The sequence below is a fragment of the Lepidochelys kempii genome, chromosome 5, assembly GCF_965140265.1.
Source record: "Lepidochelys kempii isolate rLepKem1 chromosome 5, rLepKem1.hap2, whole genome shotgun sequence".
In the NCBI taxonomy this organism is placed as follows: Eukaryota; Metazoa; Chordata; order Testudines; family Cheloniidae; genus Lepidochelys; species Lepidochelys kempii.
This window is the reverse complement of record NC_133260.1, coordinates 119,743,585-119,755,576: the sequence shown is the minus strand read 5'-3', so window position 1 is coordinate 119,755,576 and position 11,992 is coordinate 119,743,585. Positions and strand designations below refer to the sequence as shown.

General features: G+C 43.4%; 1 protein-coding gene across 3 annotated transcripts in view; it reads left to right on the top strand.

The window, feature by feature from the left end:
- Positions 1 to 9,351: 9,351 nt before the first annotated feature.
- The window catches only part of RIGI (RNA sensor RIG-I), a 36,501-nt gene continuing 33,860 nt past the window's right edge, over positions 9,352 to 11,992 (top strand). For 2 of the 3 annotated variants that reach the window (XM_073345581.1, XM_073345580.1), the window contains exon 1: positions 9,357 to 9,770. In XM_073345581.1, the coding sequence (XP_073201682.1) occupies positions 9,665 to 9,770 (106 nt within the window). In that variant the 5' untranslated portion in view covers positions 9,357 to 9,664. Of the gene's footprint in view, positions 9,771 to 11,992 lie in introns of all 3 variants that reach the window. The other variant, XM_073345584.1, reaches the window with a different exon arrangement.

The window sequence follows — 11,992 nt, the reverse complement described above, 5'->3', positions numbered from 1 at the left end:
AAAAGCAAGACACAGCAGTAGTAAGGGAGGATTTTGAGAAGTCGGGTTATTTATTTATTTATTTTAAATGGTGAAGTTTCCTGGAAGAAGCACTGACAGGATGAGCCAAAGGAGTGTATGATAGAGAGCAAGAGCTAAACAGTTCCAAGGGTAAGGGCAGTAAACTCAGCCAAGAGTAGGAGAGTAAGGGACGGGGTGCAAGAAATAAGTACAGAGATGTAGGTGAGGATGAAGGGCTGGAGTTGGATGCAGTAGGAGAAGAAGGCTAATGAAGAGGGCAAGAAGGAAGCAGGGGAAGGAATAAGATGTCTGCAGCAATGGCATTTCAGTAGAGGGTCGGACTCAGAAGCAGACTGAAACATCAGTGGGATTATCTCTGTCACAGAGTAACTGTCATCTGGTGCACAAGTGCTGAGATGTAAGGGGAATGCTTATTTTCTAAGAGGAAGCTATTTAAACCCTGTCAATGCTATCATTAAGTTTTCAGTTTTATTGAGAGATCGTATGGACTGCTATCCATGTATGGAAAACTAATCGAGTGCATAAACTGTAACATGTGAACCCTATTGATTTCTTTAATATCATTTGGCTGAGAAGGGCAAATGAATTGAAAATATCTTTGCTTGTGAACTTTCTAAATGAACATAATTCAGATTTTTTTTTTTTTTTTTGCGTTAAGACTGAAATCTTGTATTTACAGCTCTGGAAATGCACACCCTCTTAGAAATGCATTTCTTGGGTTACCCGGTGGTATTATTACACAAGTGATCTTGTGGCTTACCTTGGTAATTATGTAAACAGAGACACAAAGTGTGTGAGGTAATATCTCTTACTGGACCAACTTCTGTTGGTGAGAGAGACAAGCTAGTCATTCTGAATGATCAGGAACAAATTATGGATGCTCTATGGGATGTCACAAAAGCCATGCTTCAAGATGAATAAAAACAAGGATAAGACCGCTTTTCTTTTAACACATGGTATTTAAAAGACTACTTTCAGATAAGCTCCAAAATTCAGGTAGGGCATGTCTGTAAGGAAAATGGGAAAACAGTAGTAGAAACATTTTAATGGTTTTTCAAAGAAAAGCTCAGTGGGAACAGTTGATTGGATTTAAATATTTCAGTTGCCTGTTTAGGTTTCAGATATTCCACCATTTTGCCAGTGCTTGAGAACTAGAAAGTTAAAGGTGACAAGTCTCGGTGCATTTTCAGTGGCCCCTTGAAAATTCAACCTAGGGTGTAATTTATAGAATGTTTAATTTTTTGCAGATTGACTCTTTGCAGCTCAATACTACCTTTGGTGTAGGTCATATTCCCCCAAAAAGACAGACTACCCCTTACTGAACTTCAGCATTTGTATCTTCAGTATGCCTTCAATCTCCTTAATAGTTTCCAATAGCAGAGTGTTTAGGCAAAGTGTCATTGTATAAGTAGTACTGGTGATTCTTTAGGTGGCACTCTGCCCTGTGAATCAGTACTGAACCAGTGCACCATCATTGTGATTAGAGACCGTGTGCTGCTGGAGAGAGTGCATCTCACATGAGACATCCTCAAACTGAAGTCCTGACCTCTAGAAACCCCACAGCTCATTTGGCAAGAGTGGGTATTACTCGGGGTTCAATTCTGGCATAGTATTTACTTTCTCCCTAAGGAGATGCATACCAAATTCAAAGGTATCTGTAGACCCCTTCTCATGCTCACTCCCATGTCTGCAGACATGACAACTCACAAGCTGCATAGTTTGGAGCCACTAGTTCAAGTAGGGAATGTCATCCCATCCTGTCTGTGGAACTTAAGTGATATCAAACACAAAGGAGTTCAGCAGAACACAGTCAAGGTAATAATCTTGGTCTACATTTTGGTGCCCTCCTTTGGTGCCTCATCTTCAGAGAACTCATCCCTTTCTGATAATCAGTCTGCAGATGAGCACCTGAAGATTTCAGCACCCAAAATTGTTGGTTGCATGTGAAAACTTAGGTCCCAATATCGTAAATAATTGTGTGTGTGTGTGTATATGTGTGTATATATGTATATATATATGTATATATGTGTATATATATATATATATATATATATATATATATATATATATTATATATATATGTTTCATCATAGTTTGATCTAAGATCATGTAAACTGGCAGATGAGGAATGACTGGCTTGCTTAGTTTGGTGATGGGACTGGAAAGAGACTTTCACTTGTAGGTTGATGGTTCAAATTTTTGGCTAGGTCTGTAGTCTTTGGCTCTGGGGCCGTCTCTCTTTTTGTGTTTGTATATCACCTGGCACATTGGTACAAATAATTCATAGTAGTTATAGGTTTATGAAAGACTGTTGGCTGCTGTGAGCCTATATATAATTAGCTTGCTGGTCTGTTTTGTTCCATGAATATTTGTCCATGTCAGGACCAGCACAATTGGCCCCAAATAGAAGCCTTGCTGCACGTTCAACAAAGACCAAGGACAGAATGGGCCATAAAGACTGAAGTATCCTGTTGCCAGGCCTGGGCTGGGTCACGGGCCATTTGCCTGGTTAGCAGATCCCTTAATGGAGCAACAGGAGCAGTCTGTAGGTTCACAGTGGTAGTTTCGATCTGCATTTAGTTTGCTTTTTCTGTTCCAAAGAGGAAGATGGAGTGAGAGAGTTCACATCTCCCTCAGACTCGAGGCCTGCAGAAGGGAGTGGGAGACTGACTCGTGGTGGCCCTCCTCAAGGCCCGGGGGAGGAGATGAAGACCTTACATGGACTAGATGACCTCCTGAGGTCCTTTCCAACCCTGATATTCTATGTCCCTTGCAGACCTGGTGGTAGTCTGTTAGTGCACCAATGAGTGAGAGCATTGGGGAGGTGGGGGATTGAGTGAGGAAAGAAACATAGCATGTAATTACATTACAGGAACAAGCTGTCTGAAAGATAAGTGTGTGTGTGTTTATACACACATGCAAACACAACATTTTTCAAGTGAAATTGAGACCTGAGCTTGCAGTACTACCCTGCATACCCCTCCCCACCTTTACAGATGGCCCTTCCATAGTAGGTGTGAGGCATGGTGATGGTGTGCTGTGTGGAAGCCACTGTCTGTGGATAAACAGAGGATGGCAGTCTCCAGAGTTGTCAGTCTGTCACAGTTTGGTGGGTAGATCCATATGACTGGATAAAAGAAACCAGACTGGTAAGTTTCCCTTTCTCATGCACAAGTACAATGGTGCAGTAGCAGGCTTCCGACACAGCAGCACAATGTTTCACACACACCTTAAAATAAAGACAATATTTTAAATCATGAAAACATGCTCTTCAAATTTGGATGAATAAAACCATGGTTCCCCACCTCAAGCTTAAAGTTTGTACTTTAAAAGTACTTGCCAGTATCTGAGATTAAGCTGTAAACTACATATTTCAGAGTTCTGTAGTATTAAGAAAATACCAATGTACTACATTCATTGCTTGTGATTCCCATGCTGAATGTAAATTAACCGAGGACACCAAGAGACTAATTGAATATAATGGTTATTACTTTGTCATTGGTCTTCATCAGAGATTTACAGTTATTTCCCACAGTACTTCTCCTTACTACAGTATCTGGTGTAACTCTTCTGAGGAGTATGTCAGCACCAACCAGAGCTGGAGATGCTATGGGAGAACAAATCATTTTATCTTGTATTGGTTTCTCTCTGGTATGTATTGTACTGTACTCTGTTTGTTTTTTAATTTTTAGAAATGTTTTCCTTCATTATTGCAAAATTCATTTTCAGTGCAACTTGAATTCCCCATCTATTCAGTAGCATCCGATGAGTAAGAACAAATCGGACTTTAATATTTTGTCATAAATAAAAATCAGAGTGTTTGTAATTGTCCTATCCCAGGTATAAGTTAGACAATGTCACTTGCCTTTTATAATGCGGGTGGATTGTGCAGTTAAGTGACAATTCTGAAGAACTGTAGATGGTGTCACTTTCTTCTCATGTTGAACCATGAGCTTTAGTAGAGTAAGGAAAGCAGTGTTATCCCTAAAGCTTCTCTGTCTCTCCTTCACCTTAAGGCTTCTCAGAACCTCTACCAACCCACTCCTGCCTGGCTTCCTACTAGCTTTAAGGAAACAGTATATACTTGTGGTTTGGGTCATAGTGGTCTGTAACGTAACTGGAAGGGGATACAGCACTTCAAATAATTTATTTAAGGCTTGTCTACACACAGTTTTTGTACTGCTTTGACTACAGTAGAACCTCAGAGTTACGAACACCTCAGGAACGGAGGTTGTTCATAACTCTGAACAAAACTTTATGGTTTTTCTTTTGAAAGTCTACAACTGAACATTGACTTAATACAGCTTTGAAACTTTACTATGGAGAAGAAAAATGCTGCTTTCCCTTTATTTTTTAGTAGTTTAACAAAGTACTGTACTGTTTTGGGGGAGGGATAGCTCAGTGGTTTGAGCATTGGCCCACTAAATCCAGGGTTGTGAGTTCAATCCTTGAGGGGGCCATTTAGGGATCTGGGGCAAAAATTGGGGATTGGTCCTGCTTTGAGAAAGGGGTTGGACTAGATGACCTCCTGAGGTCCCTTCTAACCCTCATATTCTATGATTTGCTCTGTTGCTGCTTCATTGTGTACTTCTGGTTCCAAATGAGGTGTGTGGTTGACTGGTTAGTTTGTAACTCTGAGGTTATACTGTATTAGGAACTTTAACTCATTCCCCTTGTGCATGTGCATTATGATAGTCTTTAATTACATGACCACATTATCTTTTCCAAAGAACCCCTGCCTTATTAGGACATAGGGTGGGGAGAGCAGAATTAAAGTTGTGTGGGCAACCTGCCAAGTGCTTGATGGTGCTTGTGCATCCTTGTGTGCACTCTAGCCTCCAAAAGGCTTTTCTAGCATACTACAGCCAAGGCCTGACCACGTGCTTCTGGAAGAAGGATGGTATTGGAATGAAGGACTGAAAGTTGGGACTCTTGGGTCCAATTCCCACCTTTGCAGGTTCCTAGCTTCAGGGCTGCCTGATTAAATACAAAATTAGGAAAATATGCTCAGATTCTCTAATGCAGCGGTACTCAAACTGTGGGTCAGGACCTCAAAGTGCGGGTTGTGACCCCATTTTAATTGGGTCGCTGGGGCTGATGTTAGACTCACCGGGGCCTGGGGCTGAGGTCGAAGCCTGAGCCCTGCTGGCCTGCATTGAAGCCAAAGTCTGTGGGCTTCAGCCTGTGGCGGTGGGGCTCAGAGTCCAGCCCCACTACCTGCCTTGGGAGGCGGGGCTCTGCCCCCGTCCCCGCCCAGGGTCATGTAGCAATTTTTGTTGTCAGAGAAGGGGGTTCCGCTACAACGAAGTTTGAGAACCACTGCTCTAATGCTGTGGAAATGCAAAGCAGTGTTTTGTGTGTGGATGCATGCACACAATCCAATTGCTAGGGGGAGCTGCCTCTCCACCTTCCTTCCACAGCCTCAACTCTTCAGCAATGAGGTGTTTTTTTTTGTTTCTGTTTTGTTTTTTTTTAATCTTGCTTTACTAACCTCCAGTTAACAGGACCTACTGGGCTTCTGTTTTTAAGTGCTACACCCCCCTTTTGTAGCTGTTTGTCCTGGGTTTACCACACCACCTGATGTAAAACTGAAGAAAATGCTAAAACAGTTCAGGCACATGATGTAAGGGAAATATACACACTGAAAATGTGTTGGGGTTCCAGAAGTATGACCCAGGCCCATCTCCTTCAGTCCTGCATCTCAGTATATAAGAAACTCTAGACCAGCTAGAAGCTGTACAAAGGGAGACTCTCTCTACAATGTAAAACAGGTGAAGTGGTCTAAGACACACTTGCTTTTCTTGGGCAAGACCTCATAAAATCAGAGGACACGTCCTTCAATTTTGCTCAGTTTTGCTGTGTAAAAGAATGAAAACTGGCACCTGCTAGAGTAGAAAACCTCCCAAACATTTTAGAAACTAATCTGTCACTGTATTAAGTCACACGTGCTGCCCTCCCCTCTGTTTATATACCAAACCAGAATACAAGCAGAATAGCTGGACTGTGCTGAGAGCAGGGTGTATGCTGGGATGTCTCTATGCCCCTTGGGCTCTGTCGTGCCTTTCTTTGCAACAGAATGGAGGACTGCGGGTGTAGCCACTAGACAGGTCTGTGCTGCAGTAGGTGACAACCAATGTATGAGGTGTACGGGAACCCCATTTGTCTCTACCACTAGAGCACCAGTGCAGCTATTCCATGCCAACCCAGCAGGCTAAGGGGCAAAATACTCCACCCAAAGACAGATTTTTGAGCTTTGGTGAGAGGTGGCACCATTTGCCCCATGTGTTCTGTATTTCTTGCCTAATTTTCTTGCTAAGGATAGTTGCATACCATAATCTTTCCTTTTCTGTGACCTCATAACTGGATCTGGAAGAAGCACACCTGATTTTTGGATCTGTTTTCGATTCTTAACTATGGAGCAAATTCATATCCCACCTGTCAAAAAACACTGAATCTGGCCCAACATGAGAACAATGGGCCAGATCCTCAGCTCATGGAATGCAGCCTGGCACCGTTGGCTGGCTCAATATCATGAGAAGAATCCAGATAATATCATGAGAAGAAGTCAGTCTCAGTGATTGGTATAAGAGAGCAAGAGTCTGACAATAAAAGTCATGTATATATGGAGAGAGAGAGAGATTAGCACTCAGTGATCATCCAGAGCTCTGAGATGATAATAGAGAGCCCCTGACTAAGCCAGCCCTGATTACAGAATGGGCCCCACCTGAGAGAAATTAGGTGATTCCAGGTTTAACTGCTGAGTGGGCCCAGCTGAGGAAGGGCTGGAGGCAAGAAAATGTAGGGAGTCAGAAGGTGCTTGCAGGGTCTTGAGTGAGCAGGGAGGCACCCGAAATGACCTGGGGACAGATTGAGAGACCTATAAGGGAAGTAAAGAGGTGAGGAAGGAAATGGCGTAGGGAAAACTGCACTATGGGTAGAGGATTTGACATAGCTGTGCAGTACAGGGCCCTGGGCTGTAACCCAGAATTGAGGTTGGGACTGGATTCCCTTACCAGCCCCAAGGAAGTGGTGTGTAAGGGTAGCTGAGCCCAGGGAGGGGGCTGCAGGCTGAATGTGACTCCACTGAAGAAGAGCTGTGGAGAGGGTGGGTGCTTTTCATTTCTGTTAAGGTAGTTTTGAACTTTAGTTTGGATAGCTGACCCTAGAAGGAATGGGCTGAAGACTGTGCCCTGGCTGGAGGGATGAGTTATCTGAAAGAAACCACCACAGCCCCAGAGTGACTAGTGACAAGGGCTGCTGCCCCACAAGGATATTGTGATGCCATGCCTGGCCATGAGGAAGTGCACAGTGGTGAGTAAGCCCTGTTACGATGCTTTTTCTTACATTACTTAAAACTGCAGCATGTCTGAAACAACTACACTTTTGTAAAAAGAAAAGGAGTACTTATGGCACCTTAGAGACTAACACGTTGATTTGAACATAAGCTTTTATGAGCTACAGCTCACTTCATCGGATGCATGCAGTGGAAAATACAGTGGGGAGATTTATATACACAGAGAACATGAAACAATGGGTGTTATCATACACCCTGTAACAAGAGTGATCAGGTAAGTTGAGCTATTACCAGCAGGAGAGTGGGGGGCTGGGGGGGGGGGGACACAGGAAAAACCTTTTGTAGTGATAATCAAGGTGGGCCATTTCCAGCAGTTTGATCACTACAAAAGGTTTTTTTCTCCTGCTGGTAATAGCTCACCTTACCCGATCACTCTTGTTACAGTGTGTATGGTAACACCCATTGTTTCATGTTCTCTGGGTATGTAAATCTCCCCACTGTATTTTTCTACTGCATGCATCCGATGAAGTGAGCTGTAGCTCACGAAAGCTTATGCTCAAATAAATTTGTTAGTCTCTAAGGTGTCACACGAACTCTTTTTTCTTTTTATGGATACAGACTAACATAGCTGCTACTTTGAAACCTACATTTTTGTAGTTGTCCACTCTCTTTTCTGACACCTTGTGGCACTGTATCTTAGCCCTTGTCTACATCCAGCTTCTACTTCCTTCAAAAGCAGTCTCCCTGATGATAGCACCTTTGGCGAACAGTAAATGACTGACTGCCCTTGACCACTTTTATACTGTGTGAGTGAGCACATGTGCTGCCAGACCCCTATCTGAGGTAGGGATTCTTTCAGCAGCAAATTAACATGAAGTGATTTACTTTGTCCATATTGGACACAGGGTTAAAGGGGTGGGGTGTGGGGGGGGGGGGAGGGGGAATCGCTCCAGATTGCACTTGCTTTTGAAATCTTTACTTTCATATGCCATAAGTCCTCTGGAAGAAATTTCATACAAAATGAAATCAAAGACTACCTACTTGAAACTTCTTTTTTGGATGGGATAAGTATTGCTGGTAACTCATATAAATAAATGTGCTGCTAAGATTTGAATTTACTAAGGTAATGGCCTAGCCCAAATTTGGTTGTGTGTGGTGTGTGTGTTTAGTTTGTTTATTTTATTTTTTTATTCTACATAAACTGTGCTGTAAAATATTATGTCTTCTCTATAAGGTTCCCTGGGGGAAAAATCCACCAGTCTACCAAGTACTGTGTGTTACAATGGTCAGAGTTACCCAAAGGCACCATTACCACAAGACAGTAAAATCAGATAAGGCACATTATGTGCTGGTCTATATAAACTCCTGATTTAAACATCCATGTGAGTCTTTGGAGGAAGGGGATGGGTGGGATGACCTGCTTTGGTTTTGAGTTTTCTTGCTGGGTTGATTATTCTGCCCTTTGAATATGTTAATAGACAGTTTCCATTTGGTGGGAGGAACATGCAGGTGCTTAAAGGAGCTTGTGGTCTTGCTGAATTTGAAGGATTTGTTGTGTCTTTAATGGATTTAGAAACACAGGAAGTGTCATACTAGACCGGACCTGAAGTCCCGCTAGTTCAGTATCCTCTCACTAACAGATGCTTTAGATGCACACTTTGCAGTAGGCAGATGTGGAATAATCTGCCCCCCCCATTAGTTCCGATCCTAATCTCTTATAGTTTGAGATGGGTTTAAATCCCAAAGCATGAGGTTTAATATCCCTCCCAAAACTTGTTCAGCTTAGTTATAACAGCGCTGGCTATTCTTGTCACACACGTGTGGCAGGGTGTGTGTGCCCCCTTTTGAAGGGCAGGCACTTGTGGAAAGCAGTCTTGTTAGCTGCCATGCTGTGGCTTGCTGCATCTACTGCTGTCCTTCATTGATGGTTATCCTGGCAGCCTGATTGGCTGCATCTAGCTCCTTCCCTCTGCCTGTGCTTTTGGTCTAAGTTTCAGTTTCCTTTCTGCTGCTCTGCTTAGTTTCTTTTCTCCTCCTCCTCCGGTGGCTTGGACGTTTTTCCTCTTCCCTCTGAGTCAGCTGACTTTCAGTAAGTCTCCGTCAGTGGTGAGCTTGCGCCGCCGAGGCTGTCCCCCTCCTCATGGAAAGGTCAGGGGGAACTTGCCTTCCCTGATTTCAGCCTGCAGCCCAGAGCAGGGGCCACCACCATCCACCTGCTGCAGCTACAGGGCGCGTTGTGCCGAAGGGTTTTTCTCTCCTTGGCAAGCGTGAAGCCAGGGCAAAGGATGAAAAGGAAAGCTGGGAACTAGTTCTACAGGAGTTCAACTGGCTCAATAAACTGGAGCACAGATGACTGCGGAGCAGAAAGCAGGCCTGCGGTGCTATCGGCAGTACATTGAGAAGATACTGAATCCTGCCTATGTGCTGGGCAACATGAAGGAATGGCTCTCTGATGGTGAGATGCTGGGCTTGCTGTGGGTGGGGGCTCTGGGCATGCTTTAGCCAGGACATCCCTGGCTCGCCATCCCTGCTTCTCTCATGAATGCTTCTCTGCTGGAGAGCAAGTGGTGGGTGACAGTTTTGCCACTTAGTGGGGTTTTCTGTTCTCTTCTCCCCTCTCACCACTTCTGTTTGCCCATTCTGTCTCCTCTTTAATTACATCCTGTCTAATGAAGATATTTCTATTGAGTATTGGTTTTTCAAAATGTTTTCGGCCAAGTACAGCGAGAGTTGATGGTTTGTCCCTTTAATCTGTAAAGATGATTAACCTCCGCTGTACCCTGCAACTCTCTACACTGCTCCTAAAATGCTTGAATTACGATATAGCTTTAGTTTTCCTCACTTAGCACCCACTACTGAAGTCATTAGGAGCTTTGCCATTGACCTGAATGGATGCAGGGTCAGGTCTTTAATTCTTTCTGTGCTGTATTGCCCATAGATCTAGAATTCAAATGGGAGAAAGGAAGCAGGAGATGGGAGAATACAGTTTCCCTTGTTAAATTGATGGTAGCTTAATGCATATAGTGAGGGGACTGCAAGGAAGAGGAAGTTTCCGTTCTGAAATTTTTGAGCTTTGTATATGACATACTGTACTCTGGGCTGAGTCTTTCTATTTCGGTGCTTGGTTGCTCTGTCTATACCTGGCACTGTGTATCTGGGGAAATGAACATTCATTGCTGCCTGATGTACGAGTTTGAAGTGTCAGTTCCCGCTTTTGGGTAGGAACTATGTTTTCTCTATAGCACCTAGCACAATGAGTCCATTACTGGTGCTCCAATGTGCTTCCGCAATGCAAATAGGTGATGATGGTGATGATGGAACACCCATGTATTAAGGAATGCTGCCGGTTTTTGCTGGTGCACGTAGACTTTGGCAGATGACAACGGCAAATGGGTTAATGTGGTGGTACTCCTCTCAAAACACAGCTTTGGGATTAATAGAAAAGTATTCGTCTAATGCCCCAGAATATGGTAGGTGCCTTACAAATCATATGAAATGCAAGGCGTGTGATTTTCAAAGCCAGTTAGCAGATTTAGCCACACCGCTCAGTGACCGACTCCTTGGCAACGGGTCCCCTGTTCTTTGCAAACAACTCTTACCTCAGACCTGACAAACTCATTACACCAAACACGTGTATTTATCTATAAAGAGTAACAAGTAAGATATCTACAGAAAGCTCTTAATTTGCAAAATACATGGTCTTTGTGTATATATGGGTTGTATTTAAGGAATATTTCTATTGAATGTATGCTTTATGGACATGAAGTAGAAATTAGTCACCAGGGGATAATGTGTGTCAGTGGTGGCCCGTTCAGGCAAGAGGGGAAGTGTCACCCTGCACTGTTTAGCTAGTGAGGCAATGCAAGGCTCAATTTAGCCTTGTGCAATACTAAGGCCTGGTCTACACTAAAAAATTAGGTTGACATAACTACGTCACTGAGGAGTGTGAAAAGTTCACACCCCTGAGCAGCGTAGTTAAGTCAACCGAAATCTCTGTGTAGACAACTTTAGGTCAATGGAACAATTCTTCCGTCGATTTAGCTATGGCCTTTCAGGGAAGTGGATTACCTTCGTTGATGGGAGAACCCCATCGCATTGGCATAGAAGTGCCTATGCTGAAGGGCTACAGCGGTGTACCTTCTGCATTTGAAGTCTAGACAAGTCCGAAGACTTTGAATGGAAACTATCAGAGGCAAATGCAAACAACTGAAACCAGTTAAAGGTAAAAAGGGAACTTTACAACAAGATGGGTTCACTGTCTGTGAAAAGAAACATAAAGATGTTGTTATACTGATAACACAGGAGGGAGAAGCACTCTGCATCCATTCACTGAGGGGGGCGGAACCTTTGGAGCGCAGGGGTGCTGTCCTTAACATTTGGTTCCTGGTTTTTAAGAAACCAGCCAGTTTTGCAAAAGACGGAAATTTGGAGGGTTGAGGGGGCGGGGGGGGGGGGGGACGACTTTCTTTGTTAGACTCAAGTTCGCATTTTATTACTTTCGTTTTCTATCATAATCATTTGTTGCCATCACTCTCAGGTCTATCAGATATCCGTGAAATCTTTACTGTTTCTTCAACTTATTTTGTTTTATTATAAGTGCTCACAAGTGCTGTGTGGTTTGCAGGAGCCACAGTTTAAGATAAAACTGGTAAATTGGGGTACTGTGTATATTTGAGG